Source organism: Coregonus lavaretus, assembly GCF_964263955.1.
Source record: "Coregonus lavaretus genome assembly, chromosome: 19".
In the NCBI taxonomy this organism is placed as follows: Eukaryota; Metazoa; Chordata; class Actinopteri; order Salmoniformes; family Salmonidae; genus Coregonus; species Coregonus lavaretus.
The window spans coordinates 7,189,063-7,205,739 of record NC_140006.1 but is presented as its reverse complement, the minus strand read 5'-3'; the positions used below and the strand labels follow the sequence as shown (position 1 = coordinate 7,205,739).

General features: G+C 44.2%; 1 protein-coding gene across 3 annotated transcripts in view; it reads left to right on the top strand.

Annotated features, from left to right (window-relative positions):
* Positions 1-16,677, top strand: part of LOC311146856 (signal peptide peptidase-like 2B) — a 47,317-nt gene that overhangs the window by 22,874 nt on the left and 7,766 nt on the right. For all 3 annotated transcript variants that reach the window (XR_014614717.1, XM_084183464.1, XM_084183463.1), the window contains exons 10-12: positions 15,990-16,064; positions 16,233-16,295; positions 16,459-16,558. Coding sequence is in view for 2 of the 3 variants with exons in the window: in XM_084183464.1 (XP_084039590.1) it covers positions 15,990-16,064; positions 16,233-16,295; positions 16,459-16,558 (238 nt within the window). In the remaining variant the exon portion in view is untranslated. The remainder of the gene's footprint in view (positions 1-15,989; positions 16,065-16,232; positions 16,296-16,458; positions 16,559-16,677) is intronic.

Sequence of the window (16,677 nt, the reverse complement as noted above, 5' to 3'; positions counted from 1 at the left end):
GTGGCCCAGCCAGAGCCCGGACTTGAACCCGTCGAACATCTCTGGGGAGACCTGAAAATAGCTGTGCAGCGACGCTCCCCATCCAACCTGACAGAGCTTGAGAGGATCTGCAGAGAAGAATGGGAGAAACTCCCCAAATACAGGTGTGCCAAGCTTGTAGTGTCATACCCAAGAAGACTCGAGGCTGTAATCGTTGCCAAAGGTGCTTCAACAAAGTACTGAGTAAAGGGTCTGAATACTTATGTAAATGTGATATTTCTAAGAACCTGTTTTTGCTTTGTCATTATGGGGTATTGCGTGTAGATTGATGAGGAGAAAAAACAATTTTATCCATTTTAGAATAAGGCTGTAACGTAACAAAATGTGGAAAAAGTCAAGGGGTCTGAATACTTTCCGACTGCACTGTATATGTGTGTGTGCTGTATATTCATTTTAAGAGTATATAATGGTACAGTAAAGATATAAGACAGTGTTATAGAACAGTAATTATCAGCTCTAACTCCAGACAATTGGCTCCTCAGAGACGGGCCCCCTTTGTACTTTCCCTCTGCCCATAAACAATGCATATAGAACATTCCATCTAACCCATAACACAATAATTACTACTGCTAGGCTAATTAAACAATTATATTAAAACGGGCTCAAGTCCGTATCCAACAGTCCCTCATCTGGAACAGTGAACACTAACGTGTTCCACACCACTTGAAAAACACGACTTGAGAAGAGAAGAGGGAAGGAAAATACATGTTTAATAATTTCACACCGCTCTTGATTAGAATGAGATTGGGGCCAGGACCATCCATCTGATCTGTTCTATGCCAATGGGATGCTAGATCTTCTGCAGAGCTCCGTGAAAATAGGACCCCTATTGGTTTTCTCTCGCATGTTCCCTCCGACTTCCCCCATTTCCCTTCAGATCATCAGAGACAGCTCACTCGCACCCTCCCCTATATCCTCATCCTCGGGTGTCATAGAAAGACGTAAACTTATAAGTAATTCATTGGACTGTATCGTCCGGCAAGCCCATATGTATTAATGCGCTTTATATTTAGAGCTTTTATGGCATGGTAGAACAAAGCCCCTGCCATCAAGATCCCAATTATGGTTAGCATTGCCCAAGCTGCAATCTAGAGTGGGTTTTCTGATAACCTCCCTCTTGGAGGACATGAAAGGGTTCAGTGAGGTTACTATCAGCGCCGTTACACAGGTTTGGTTTGAGTGCAGGCAGGAAAGACATTCTCGTCTGATCCTTCAGTCATGAAGTGCCATTTTGCTCACCAGATTCCTTCCTGGAAAACAATTACTCCGTCTCGGGCACAACCCACCCTCAAAATGCTGGTTTGATTATCTCCCGGAACCACCCACACAACATGACTTCTGTGATTAATGCTCTGCTTGCCCCGTGACATTAATAGCACTTCTCACCCATTTCACCCACTCATCTGCCCACTCTCCTATCCATTGTACTGGCAGTGAAATGTTGTCATTATCATTGTTCCAATAGATCACTCACTACTGCTAGTGCTAGGAATACTGTTATCAGTACACAGATGGATGCTGTTATGACAACACTTTTCTTAACATAAACTCCTACTCTCCAGCTCACCCATTAGTCAGACGGATCTCGTTTCATGTGAGACTTCCCCCATTGCCCAAGCTGTAATCTAGAGTGGGTTTTCTGATAGCTGTAGTTTTAACAGCTGTAGGCATGGTGAGGAGTACCGTGTGGGGCCCGGATGTACACTCGGCCTCCCGGACTCAGGTCGTGCTCGCGGTCATCTCCTGGGATCCGTTCCTTGTGTGCTACTTTTACCTGTGAATACACAGGCATGGGTACATTTCTGACAGTATGACAACATTGATTTACCCATCGTGGAATCACCTCCTTTAGGAGAGTCTGAAAACTGGTCCACAATTACCAGTGCGTGAGTCTTCCCCTACTTTGAGGAATTGCTCCTATAAAGTCCATCTGCAATGATGTAAAGGGTCTGTCTGGTAGTGGTAGCTGTTTGGTGGGTGTAGGCAACACTTCCCGCCCCCAACAGGCGGTCTTGAACTGAGAGTTCCCTACTGCTATTTTATCAGTACAATTGGTGTTAGCTTCACATTTTACCACGACTAATTGACTGGGTAATGGACACGCTTCTAATGCCTCTACTTCATGGCCATTTTAAATTGGAGTCCCTGTCGCTGTTAACATGCCCCTTTGTGACCACAGTGTCCCGAAATCATGAGCTACCTAAAACCCATAGCGAGAGTCTGTGTATATTGTAACCCTCTCCCCTGCCGACAACCTACAGGCCTCTGCTAGTAGAGCTCAGCACCCTGGGCTGAAACGGAGGCTGGCAATGGGCCAGCTATCACTACTCCCCCATCATCACATACAGAATACCCAGTTACTCACTTTCCTCCTGTTGTCATGTAACTAGAGTGTCTGTATGTAGAATTCTAGTTCTGGTTCTTTTAAATTGGGGTTTTGGAGTAATTTGGTCTAAACTGCTCTCCCAAGGCAGCGACCTCAGGAAGCATTTCAAAGGGACACCCCATCCTCTCCTGGAATAGAGAATAAACATTTTGTTAGTTTTCAGTATGCAAAATCTTAATCAGTCCTAAATACAGACAGAACAAAACATGATAACTTATGTTTACAAGGAGGCCACTGTCCCCCTTTACTTTCTCCTTATTGGAAGGTATTGTTTGTGTTTTAATCTACCCTAACGTTTTTGACTGTGTATATACTGAACAAAGATATAAACGCAATATGCAACAATTTCAACGATTTTACTGAGTTACAGTTCATATAAGGAAATCAGTCAATTTAAATAAATAAATTAGGCCCTAATAGATGGATTTCACATGAATGGGCAGGCCCACCCACTTGGGAGCCAGGCCCACCCACTGGGGAGCCAGGCCCAGCCAATCAGAATGGATTTTTCCCCACAAAAGGGCTTTATTACAGACCAAAATACTCCTCAGTTTCATCAGCTGTCCGGGTGGCTGATCTCAGACGATCCCGCAGGTGAAGAAGCCGGATGTGGAGGGCCTGGGCTGGCGTGGTTACAGATGGTCTGCAGTTGTGAGGCCGGTTGGACGTACTGCCAAATTCTCTAAAACGACATTCTCTGGCAACAGCTCTGGTGGACATTCCTGCAGTCAACATGCCAATTGCACTCTCCCTCAACTTGAGACATCTGTGGCATTGTGTTGTGACAAAACTGCACATTTTAGAGTGGCATTTTATTGTATCCAGCACAAGGTCCACTTGTGTAATGATCATGCTGTTTAATCAGCTTCTTGATATGCCACACCTGTCAGGTGGATGGATTATCTTGGCAAAGGAGAAATGCTCAAAATTGGAGAGAAATAAGCTTTTTGTGCGTATGGAACATTTCTGGGATCTTTTATTTCAGCTCATGAAACATGGGACCAACACTTTACATGTTGCGTTTTATATTTTTGTTCAGTATATTTATTACCGATCTCCATTGGATAGTCACTATTTGCTTCACACTTATTAATGTCTATTATTTTTAGATTAATATGTAATGCGCCCAAATTATAAAATACATCAGCCAGATACCAATGTTTTCCACATTAAAACGTTCTGTATCGATTGAACTACCCCTTACCGCTTTCTGTGTCGTTTCCCATTTTGTCCAGCAGTCGCTAGTAACATGTTGGGCTTTTGTAATGTTAACTATAGTCCCTACTGCATGTGGAACATACAAATCTACTTTTTGACCCATAGCAATCGAGGCGGTGTTATGCAGAACCATCGGTTGCTTGTACTGCTCTTAAGCACGGTGGCATTTCTCTTACCACTGAGTCTAAAGACTTACTCCAGTACATGACAGGTCTGTCTTTTCCTCATTTGTTTTGCGTAACTGCTGCGCTACATTGCCCATCCTGTTCATGCACAAACATTTTAAAGGGCAATTTTAGGTTACCAAAATGCAGGTGCTTGACACACTTGTTTCTTTAACTCTACAAACGCTTCCTCACTATCTTAACTCCACTCTTCCTATTCTCTCGTGTGAACCTCTCCCCCTTTCATAACTTCTGCAAGAGATTCAGCTCTTTCCGAGTAAGACGAATTCAAGTGTTTCGTGAAATTGAAAACCCCCTGGGTTTTTTGTGAGCGTGATAGGAGTGTTTGGTCGTGCCAGTGAACGAATAGTGTCGATGCGGGTGCTGGTAATGTTTTTCATGCCCCCCCAGATAAATTAACTACTGTTTTGCCAATTTCCTTTATTTTTTACCATGCTTTATGAACCCTCATCCACCGGACACGACCAAAATCCGTGTTATCCCACTTCCTTCCCTTTCTCACTGGGAATAAAGGGCTGTTACAACGGTTTGACTATTGTATAAGTATACCCCTTTCCATTATTTTGCCCACAGTTCACAAAGATGATCCAACCCAAAATCGGTTCTACCGCAGCTACCATAAAGAATGAGCCCGGTATTGTTATTGGACCTATTGTTAATGGCATGGGTAGTAGTTGCATAGCTTTAGATACCACCCCACTTACTTCGCTGAACGTAATGCTTTTTCCCATCGAAAATTGTTAATTTTTCATTGTAAGGAATCGGTGATATTTGAGCTCTGGTGTCTACTAGGAAGTTGTGTCTGACGTTGCCTCCTACGTTCCCTTCCACATAGAAACCGTTGTCTCACCAAACCTAGAGCGACTGCACAGAGGCCAAACACCCCTATGCATTACTCTCAACTTCGTCTGTTTTCAGGAGTGTTTACTGCTGCTCACTAGTCCGTGAAGAAAATGTCTGCACTGCATCACTTACCCCGGAATGAGTCGGCTCAGAGGGCTCAGGCACCACCGTACCGTTTTTCACACAAATGGCCAAATGCGCCACGTTGGTGGCAAGGGTTTTGTTTCCTCGCTGCCGAATGGATTTTCTGTCAGATTGACCTCTGCATGCTTTTATGTTCCCTTCTCTCTAATCCATTACCGGTGCTTGGGTAGGGAATGGCCGGCAGGGATGTAGCTCAGTTGATAGAGCATGGCGTTTGCAACGCCAGGGTTGTGGGTTCGATTCCCACGGGGGGCCAGTATAAAAAAAAAATATATATATATATATGTATTCACTAACTGTAAGTCGCTCTGGATAAGAGCGTCTGCTAAATGACTAAAAATGTAAAAAATGTAAATGTATGGGTAGCAGCGACTACACGCACTGCTGCAAAGTGAGCAGAATTAGATTCCGCTCGCAATGCAGCTTGTACTATCAAATCAAATCAAATCAAATTTTACTGGTCACATGCGCCGAATACAACAGGTGCAGACATTACAGTGAAATGCTTACTTACAGCCCTTAACCAACAGTGCATTTATTTTAAACAAAAAAAGTAAGAATAAAACAACAACAAAAAAAGTGTTGAGAAAAAAAGAGCAGAAGTAAAATAAAGTGACAGTAGGGAGGCTATATATACAGGGGGGTACCGTTGCAGAGTCAATGTGCGGGGGCACCGGCTAGTTGAGGTAATATGTACATGTGGGTAGAGTTAAAGTGACTATGCATAAATACTTAACAGAGTAGCAGCAGCGTAAAAAGGATGGGGTGGAGGGGCAGTGCAAATAGTCCGGGTAGCCATGATTAGCTGTTCAGGAGTCTTATGGCTTGGGGGTAGAAGCTGTTGAGAAGTCTTTTGGACCTAGACTTGGCACTCCGGTACCGCTTGCCGTGCGGTAGCAGAGAGAACAGTCTATGACTAGGGTGGCTGGAGTCTTTGACAATTTTGAGGGCCTTCCTCTGACACCGCCTGGTATAGAGGTCCTGGATGGCAGGAAGCTTTGCCCCAGTGATGTACTGGGCCGTACGCACTACCCTCTGTAGTGTCTTGCGGTCGGAGGCCAAGCAGTTGCCATACCAGGCGGTGATGCAACCAGTCAGGATGCTCTCGATGGTGGAGCTGTATAACTTTTTGAGGATCTGAGGACCCATGCCAAATCTTTTCAGTCTCCTGAGGGGGAATAGGCTTTGTCGTGCCCTCTTCACGACTGTCTTGGTGTGTTTGGACCACGATAGTTCGTTGGTGATGTGGACACCAAGGAACTTGAAGCTCTCAACCTGTTCCACTACAGCCCCGTCGATGAGAATGGTACTATCTGTTCCCAGGTGGAGTGTTGATCCCAGGCGGAGGTACAAATTCCTGCATTAGCATCAAAATTGCCAGCAAGAGCCAAATTATTCCATCCTATCGCTGTATTCGCGGACTCCCTCTTTTGGACCCTGAATACATTTACTGATTTTGTTCACCTGGTCTGAACAGAAGATTCCCTGCAGCGGTTAAGAATCCTTCCACCGCCACGTGAGGTTGCTGGATCACATGCCTCGTGGCTGGAGGACAAAGCAGGGTTTTGGTGAGGTGCCAGGAGTTGCGCCAACATTGCTCTGGGTGGAGAGAGCAGACTACGTGATCATAATCGCCCGCATGAAAACCAAAAAATCTGGCCCTGTTTCCTCATGAAGCTGACACATTCCTGACCCTCTTTAACTGGGTCAGGTGCTTCTTGCATTATGCTGTGCATTTCTCCAATCTTCAACGGCTGATGTTGGTGTTGCATTTGGAGCCGTGTTCTAGGCTGGCCATCTGGCAGTATGGGGTTTCCTGCAATAGTACTGTTTGTCCATTTTGAGACGCCGTAGCCCACTTCCTCAAAATAGTCTGGATTAATCTAAGATAACTCAAGAAATCTGTCATTAATTTTGACATTTTTGCCTAGGAGATCTTAGTTGCGCAATTTAGCATCTGACTAGGATGTTTGATGCAGTATTTCTTAAGTGAATAAATGTGCATGAGGATGAGTCGTCTCTCGTTGAATGACAATAGGCACTTCATTGAAAAATCCCTACTGTTGCCCAATCACCGACAAGGGGGCATAGACTTCGGCTACCGACTTCAGCTTGCCTCAAACATTTTTTGTGTGTCCGAACAGCAGAAAAAACCCTTGCCGAAGTCCAAAACGAACAGAAAAAAATCACTAAATGTCATCATAATGCACAAACTGTTCCCAACTATTTCGGCTGGGAAGCATGCAGACACCTTAAGCCATATACCCTGTCCACAGGTGTTCTGATACTGTTGGAGGGTAACTGTAAGTAGTTGAATTAGTTTTTGACACCTTTCCAGCACATCTGCAAGATCCTTGTTCCATTCATCCAATTTGTGTGCGCGCCCCTCTGCTTTTCCTAGTTTTTTACTTGTCTCATACTTGTCAGTTGTCTGGTGTAGCTGACACTGCATATCTTTAATTTTAGCTTTATTTGTTTTACCTTTCTGTTGATAAAACATCGACATCAAAACGCTTGTGTATTGAGCTTGTGATTTCTCCTTGATGTCACTGTGCCACACCACAATAGCATCTATGAGTTCTTTATTAGATCGGAATCTTCCATCAGCAGGGAAGTACTTACCAATTTGTTAAACTTTCCCCATATTCAAGCCGAATTGGTAGATTACTTGTGCGCCTCTTTTAGCGCCTCAATGGCTTTGTTAAAATGTTCCTCTTCTATCCCCCATTTTACAGGAGTGTCAGGACCCCCGGATGCCATTTCAATAGTTATTATTTCTGCGCCCCTCCCGATGTCTAGGGTGTTTTAGATTTCCTCACCCACAGCTCTAATGCACACCCTCTATTAACTGTTTTTCCCAGGTAGTGATACCCATTTCTCCGGAGCGTAGTTACGGTATACAGTATGTGCCTAATAATTTGGTCACAGGACGTGATACCTTGTGTTGAGAACGGCACTGAAGCGTCTGCCAATGTGTTACTGGGGAATACAGGAGACCTAATGTCCTATCACCTGTGTCATGCCTCAAGTTCCATTACTAATATTGACAACCAATGTTATTTTATTGCACAGTCAATCTCTATTACCCACCCCAATAGGGCACGAACCGAAATCAAATAACTTCTTAATACTGCTGTTATTTTCCAACCACAGAGGTCAGGCCCGTCCAGAACTCACAGGCAACGGTCTAACTCCATACACATTACCAGATACTGACAGTTTCTTATGCCTAAAGGGTGCTGCTAATGGAAAACTCCTAGGTCTCACTCCCGGTATTAATTCTACGTGACTTATCAAATGACTTATACTTTCGACATGTACTTCTCTACATTCCAGGGTTTTTCTTGATTTGTACAATTTTCTACATTGTAGAATAATAGTGAAGACATCAAAACTATGAAATGACACTTACGGAATCATGTAGTAACCAAAAAAGTGTTAAACAAATCAAAATACATTTTATATTTGAGATTCTTCAATGTAGCCACCCTTTGCCTTGATGACAGCTTTGGAAACTCTTGGCATTCTCTCAACCAGCTTCATGAGGAAGTCGCCTGGAATGCACTTGAATTAACAGGTGTGCCTTTTTAAAAGTTAATTTGTAGAATTTATTTCCTTCTTAATGCGTTTGAGCCAATCAGTTGTGTTGTGACAAGGTAGGGGTGGTATACAGAAGATAGCCCTATTTTGTAAAAGACCAAGTCCATATTATGGCAAGAACAGCTCAAATAAGCAAAGAGAAACGACAGTCTATCATTACTTTAAGACATGAAGGTCAGTCAATACAGAACATTTCAAGAACTTTGAAAGTTTCTTTCAAGTGCAGTCGCAAAAACCACCAAGCGCTATGATGAAACTGGCTCTCATGAGGACCGCCACAGGAAAGGAAGACCCAGAGTTACCTCTGCTGCAGAGGATATGTTCATTAGTTACCAGCCTCAGAAATTGCAGCCCAAATAAATGATTCACAGAGTTCAAGTAACAGGCACATCTCAACATCAACTGTTCAGAGGAGACTGTGTGAATCAGGCCTTCATGGTCGAATTGCTGCAAAGAAACCACTACTAAAGGACACCAATAATAAGAAGAGACTTGCTTGGGCCAAGAAACACGAGCAATGGACATTAGACGGGTGGAAATCTGTCCTTTGGTCTGAGTCCAAATTTGAGATTTTTGGTTCACCGCCGTGAAGCATGGAGGAGGAGGTGTGATGGTGTGGTGATGCTTTGCTGGTGACACTGTTCTTTGACTTATTTAGAATTCAAGGCACACTTAACCAGCATGGCTACCACAGCATTCTGTAATGATATGCCATCCCATCTGGTTTGGGCTTAGTGGGACTATCATTTGTTTTTCAACCGGACAATGACCCAAAACACACCTCCAGGCTGTGTAAGGGCTATTTGACCAAGGAGAGTGATGGAGTGCTGCATCAGATGACCTGGCCTCCACAATCACCCGACCTCAACCCAATTGAGATGGTTTGGGATGAGTTGGACCGCAGAGTGAAGGAAAAGCAGCCAACAAGTGCTCAGCATATGTGGGAACTCCTTCAAGACTGTTGGAAACGCATTCCAGGTGAAGCTGGTTGAGAGATTGCCAAGAGTGTGGAAAGCTGTCAGTCAATCAATGAAATGTATTTATAAAGCCATTTTTACATCAGCAGATGTCACAAAGTGCTATACAGAAACCCAGCCTAAAACCCCAAACATCAAGCAATGCAGATGTAGAAGCATGGTCGCTAGGTAAAACTCCCTAGAAAGGCAGGAACCTAGGAAGAAACCTAGAGAGGAACCAGGCTCTGAGGGGTGGCCAGTCCTCTTCTGGCTGTGCCGGGTGGAGATTGTAAGAGTACATGGCCATTTAAGACCAGATTGTTCTTCAAGATGATCAAACGTTCATAGATGACCAGCAGGGTCAAATAGTAATCACAGTGGTTGTAGAGGGTGCAACAGGTCAGTACCTCAGCAGTAAATATCCTGGGGACAGCCAGGAGTCATCAGGCCAGGTAGTCCTGATACTAGGGCTCAGGTCCTCCGGGAGGGGAGGGAGAGAGAATTAGCGGGAGCATACTTAAATTCAGAAAGGACACCAGATAAGACAGGAGAATTACACCAGATATAACAGACTATTGCAGCATAGATACTGGAGACTGAGACGGGTGGGTCGCGGGACACTGTGGCCCCATCCGACGATACCCCCGGACAGGGCCAACCAGGCAGGATATAGCCCCACCCACTTTGCCAAAGCACAGCCCCTACACCACTAGAGGGATATCAACAGACCACCAACTTTCTACCCTGAGACGAGGCTGAGTATAGCCCACGAAGATCTCCTCCATCGCACTAGCCCGAGGGGGCGCAAGACCAGACAGGAAGATCACGTCTGTGACTCAACCCACTCAAGTGACGCACCCCTCCTAGGGACAGCATGGAAGAGCACTAGTAAGCCATTGACTCAGCCCCTGTAATAGGGTCTGAGGCAGAGAATCCCAGTGGAGAGAGGGGAGCCGGGCCAGGCAGCGACAGCAAGGGCGGTTCGTTGCTCCAGTGCCTTGCTGTTCACCTTTCTACCCCTGGCCAAACTACACTCAATCATAGGACCTACTGAAGAGATGAGTCTTCAGTAAAGACTTAAAGGTTGAGACCGAGTCTGCAGCTCTCACATGGTTAGGCAGACCATTCCATAAAAATTGAGCTATATAGGAGAAAGCCCTGCCTCCAGCTGTTTGCTTAGAAATTCTAGGGACAATAAGGAGTTCTGCGTCTTGTGACCGTAGCGTATGTGTAGGTATGTACGGCAGGACCAAATCGTAGAGATAAGTAGGAGCAAGCCCATGTAATGCTTTGTAGACTAGCAGTAAAACCTTGAAATCAGCCCTTAACAGGAAGCCAGTAGAGAGGCTAGCACTGGAGTAATATGATCAAATTTTTTGGTTCTAGTCAAGATTCTAGCAGCCGTGTTTAGCACTAACTGATGTTCATTTAGTGCTCTAGCCAGGTAGCCGGAGAGTAGGGCATTGCAGTAGTCTAATCTAGAAGTGACAAAAGCATGGATGAGCATTTCAGCATCATTTTTGGACAAACAGTTTCAGATTTTTGCAATGTTACGAAGATGGAAAAAATCTGTCCTTGAAATATTGATATGTTTGTCAAAAAAGAGATCAGAGTCCAGAGTAACACCAAAGGTCCTTCAGTTTTATTTGAGACAACTGTAGAGCCATCAAGATTAATTGTCAGATCCAACAGCAGATCTCTTTGTTTCTTGGGACCTACAACTAGCGTCTCTGTTTTGTCAGAGTTTAAAAGTGAAATGTTTGCTGCCATCCACTTCCTTATGTCTGAAACACAGGCTTCCAGGGTAGGTAATTTTGGGGCTTCACCATGTTTCATCGAAATGTACAGCTATGTGTCATCCACATAGCAGTGAAAGTTGACATTGTGTTTCCGAATAACATCACCAAGAGGTAGAATATATATAGTGAAAACAATAGTGGTCCTAAAGCAGAACCTTGAGGAATGCCAAAACGTTCAATTGATTTGTCAGAGAATAAACCATCCACAGAGAACAACTGATATCATTCCGACAGATAAGATCTAAACCAGGCAAGAACTTGTCCGTGTAGACCAATTAGGGTTTCTAATCTCTCCAAAATAATATGGCGATCGATGGTGTCAAAAGCAGCACTAAGGTCTAAGAGCACGAGGACAGATGCAGAGCTTTGGTCTGACGCCATTAAAAGGTAATTTACCACCTTCACGAGTACAGTCTCAGTGCTATGGTGGGGTCTAAAACCAGACTGAAGCATTTTGTATATATTATTTGTCTTCAGGAAGGCAGTGAGTTGCTGCGCAACAGCTTTTTCTAAAATCTTTGAGAGGAATGGGAGATTCGATATAGAAAGATAGTTTTTTACATTTTCCGGGTCAAGGTTTGGCGTTTTCAAGAGAGGCTTTATTACTGCCACTTTTAGTGAGTTTGGAACACATCCGGTGGATAGGGAGCCATTTATTATGTTCAACATAGGAGGGCCAAGCACAGGAAGTAGCTCTTTCAGTAGTTTAGTTGGAATAGGGTGCAGAATGCAGCTTGACGGTTTAGAGGCCATTACTATTTTCATGAATGTGTCAAGAGATAGAGGATTTAAAAAATACTTGTGTCTCCATTGATCCTAGGTCCTGGCAGTTCTGTGCTGACTCAGGACAACTGAGCTTTGGAGAAATACGCCGATTCAAAGTAGAGTCCGAAATTTGCTTTCTAATGATCATGATCTTTTCATAGAAGAAGTTAATGAATTTATCACTGCTGAAGTGAAAGCTATCCTCTCTTGTTGAATGCTGCTTTTTAGTTAGCTTTGTGACAGTATACATTTTTGGGGGGGATTGTTCTTATTCTCCTCAATTAGGTTGGAAAAATAGGATGATCAAGCAGCAGTGAGGGCTCTTCGATATTGCACGGTACTGTCTTTCCAAGCTAGTTGGAAGACTTCCAGTTTGGTGGAGCGCCATTTCAGTTCCATTTTTCTGGAAGCTTGCTTCAGGGCTTGGGTATTTTCTGTATACCAGGGAGCAACTTTCTTGTGACAAATGTTTTTTTGTTTTTAGGGGTGCGACTGCATCTAGGGGATTCCGCAAGGTTAAATTAAGATCCTCAGGTGGTTAACCGATTTTTGTACGCCGACGTTGAGTAGGTTGAGGGAGTCTGGAAGGGCATCTAGGAATCTTTGGGTTGTCCGAGAATTTATAGCACAGCTTTTGATGATCCTTGGTTGTGGTCTGAGCAGATTATTTGTTGTGATTGCAAACTTAATAAAATGGTGGTCCGATGAGGAAAAACTTGTAGATCCACAATATTTATTCCACGGGACAAATCTAGATCCAGGGTATGACTGTGGCAATGAGTAGGTCCGGAGACATGTTGGGCAAAACCCACTGAGTCGATGATGGCTCCGAAAGCCTTTTGGAGTGGGTCTGTGGACTTTTCCATGTGAATATGAAAGTCACCAAAAATTTGAATATTATCTGCCATGACTACAAGGTCCGATAGGAATTCAGGGAACTCAGTGAGGAACGCTCAGGAGGCCTGTAAACCGTAGCTATAAAAAGTGATTGAGTAGCATAGATTATGACTAGAAGCCCAAAAGACGAAAACGCAGTCATTTTTATTTTATTTTAATTGCAATTTGCTGTCATAAATGTTAGCAACACCTCCACCTTTGCCGGAGGTGCAGGGGATATGGTCACTAGTGTAACCAAGAGGAGAGGCCTCATTTAACACAGTAAATTCATCAGGCTTGAGCCATGTTTCAGTCAGGCCAATCACATCAAGATTATGATCAGTGATTAGTTCATTGACTATGACTGCCTTGGAAGTGAGGGATCTAACATTAAGTAACCCTATTTTGAGATGTGAGATATCACAATCTCTTTCAATAATGACAGGAATGGAGGAGGTCTTTATTGCAGTGAGATTGCTAAGGCGAACACCGCCATGTTTTGTTTTGCTCAACCTAGATCGAAGCACAGACACGGTCTCAATGGGGTTAGCTGAGCTGACTACACTGACTGTGCTACTGGCAGACTCCACTAAGCTGGCAGGCTGGCTATCTCATTGTGGAGCTAGAGGAGTTAGAGCCCTGTCTATGTTCATGGATAAGATGAGAGCACCCCTCCAGCTAGGATGGAGTCCGTCACTCCTCAGCAGGCCAGGCTTGGTCCGGTTTGTGGGTGAGTCCCAGAAAGAGGGCCGACTTTTAAATACAAATTCTATCTTTTGGGAGGGGCAGAAAACCGTTTTCAACCAGCAATTGAGTTGTGAGACTCTGCTGTAGAGCTCATCACTCCCTCTAACTGCGAGGAGGCCAGAGACAATTACTCGATGCCGACAAATCTTTCTAGCTGATTTACAAACTGAAGTTTTGTTGCGCTTGGTGATCTCTGACTGTTTCATCATAATATCGTTGGTGCCGACGTGGATAACAATATCCCTATACTCTCTACACTCAGCCTTTGCCAGCACCATCTTCAGATTAGCCTTTACGTCGGTAGCCCTGCCCCCTGGTAAACAGTGTATGATCGCTGGATGATTCTTTTGAAGTCTAATATTGTGGGTAATGGAGTCTCCAATGACTAGAGTTTTCAGTTTGTCAGAGCTAATGGTGGGAGGCTTCGACGGCTCAGACCCTGTAATGGGTGGAGGAGAGACCTGAGAAGGCTCGGCCTCTGACTCCGACTCATTGCTTAATGGGGAGATCCGGTTGAAAGTTTCTGTCGGCTGAATGAGCGACACAGGTTAAGCATGATGACAGCATTTCTTTCCAGAAGCCTTGAGAAAATTGTCCGGCTGCGGGGAATGTGCGGGGGGATTTATACTACTATCTTTACTTACTGGTGGCACAGACGCTGTTTCATTCTTTCCTACACTTAAATTGCCCTTGCCTAACGATTGCATCTGAAGCTGTGCTTGCAACACGGCTATCCTCACCATAAGGCGATAGTTCTCCTGTATATTATGAGTACAGCGACTGCAATTAGATGGCATAGTGTTAATGTTACTACTTACAGTGAGGGAAAAAAGTATTTGATCCCCTGCTGATTTTGTACGTTTGCCCACTGACAAAGAAATGATCAGTCTAGAATTTTAATGGTAGGTTTATTTGAACAGTGAGAGACAGAATAAAACAACAAAAAATCCAGAAAAACGCATGTCAAAAATGTTATAAATTGATTTGCATTTTAATGAGGGAAATAAGTATTTGACCCCTCTGCAAAACATGACTTAGTACTTGGTGGCAAAACCCTTGTTGGCAATCACAGAGGTCAGACGTTTCTTGTAGTTGGCCACCAGGTTTGCACACATCTCAGGAGGGATTTTGTCCCACTCCTCTTTGCAGATCTTCTCCAAGTCATTAAGGTTTCGAGGCTGACGTTTGGCAACTCGAACCTTCAGCTCCCTCCACAGATTTTCAATGGGATTAAGGTCTGGAGACTGGCTAGGCCACTCCAGGACCTTAATGTACTTCTTCTTGAGCCACTCCTTTGTTGCCTTGGCCGTGTGTTTTGGGTCATTGTCATGCTTGAATACCCATCCACAACCCATTTTCAATGCCCTGGCTGAGGGAAGGAGGTCCTCACCCAAGATTTGACGGTACATGGCCCCGTCCATCGTCCCTTTGATGCGGTGAAATTGTCCTGTCCCCTTAGCAGAAAAACACCCCCAAAGTATAATGTTTCCACCTCCATGTTTGACGGTGGGGATGGTGTTCTTGGGGTCATAGGCAGCATTCCTCCTCCTCCAAACACGGCGAGTTGAGTTGATGCCAAAGAGCTCGATTTTGGTCTCATCTGACCACAACACTTTCACCCAGTTCTCCTCTGAATCATTCAGATGTTCATTGGCAAACTTCAGACGGGCATGTATATGTGCTTTCTTGAACAGGGGGACCTTGCGGGCGCTGCAGGATTTCAGTCCTTCACGGTGTAGTGTGTTACCAATTGTTTTCTTGTTGACTATGGTCCCAGCTGCCTTGAGATCATTGACAAGATCCTCCCGTGTAGTTCTGGGCTGATTCCTCACCGTTCTCATGATCATTGCAACTCCACGAGGTGAGATCTTGCATGGAGCCCCAGGCCGAGGGAGATTGACAGTTCTTTTGTGTTTCTTCCATTTGCGAATAATCGCACCAACTGCTGTCACCTTCTCACCAAGCTGCTTGGCGATGGTCTTTTAGCCCATTCCAGCCTTGTGTAGGTCTACAATGTTGTCCCTGACATCCTTGGAGAGCTCTTTGGTCTTGGCCATTGTGGAGAGTTTGGAATCTGATTGATTGATTGCTTCTGTGGACAGGTGTCTTTTATACAGGTAACAAGCTGAGATTAGGAGCAGTCCCTTTAAGAGTGTGCTCCTAATCTCAGCTCGTTACCTGTATAAAAGACACCTGGGAGCCAGAAATCTTTCTGATTGAGAGGGGGTCAAATACTTATTTCCCTCATTAAAATGCAAATCAATTTACTGGTACTGACCACATTTAATAACTAACTAGTGTAACGAGTTGTACTGATGATCATGCATGTGTGTTAATGACCAGGCCTTATGACACTCAATGACCTGTGTATCTAACCATGGGCAGGAAAAGACAGTCATATTAATGTTTTCTTCCATGTTCTCTCTTCCAGGCCTGCACCATGCTGTTGGTGACCCTATTTGTCTACGATGTTTTCTTTGTATTTATTACACCTCTCTTTACCAAGGTACGTTACAGTCATTCGCGGTTGAGCCCAACTTTTCAATAAGAAATACTCATACATTTTCATTCTAAAACGCTTTTTGTTACAGGACGAACTTAAAGAACTATAACTTGCTAGATAATTGTACTATACATTAAGCCGCTACCATGTTTCCTGTGTTTCTCTCTTCAGAGTGGTGAGAGTATAATGGTGGAGGTTGCGGCTGGTCCCTCTGACTCCTCTACACATGAAAAGGTACAGTTGGCATCATGAATAAATCCATCAATCAATTGATTTGATATGTTTTGTTGTTGATTTTGCGTCACAATAGTTTTTTTTCACTTGAACCAATGTGGGAATAGAAGTAAGAAAAAATGTAAGTAATCTATGCTCGCTGTCTTTCCTGTCCTTTCTCCAGCTTCCTATGGTGCTTAAAGTGCCCCGCCTCAACTCCTCCCCCCTGGCTTTGTGTGACAGGCCCTTCTCTCTGCTGGGATTTGGAGACATCTTAGTACCAGGTAACACTATATTGTACTATACTCTGCCCTCTACTCTATACCTACAGTGGGGAGAACAAGTATTTGATACACTGCCGATTTTGCAGGTTTTCCTACTTACAAAGCATGTAGAGGTCTGT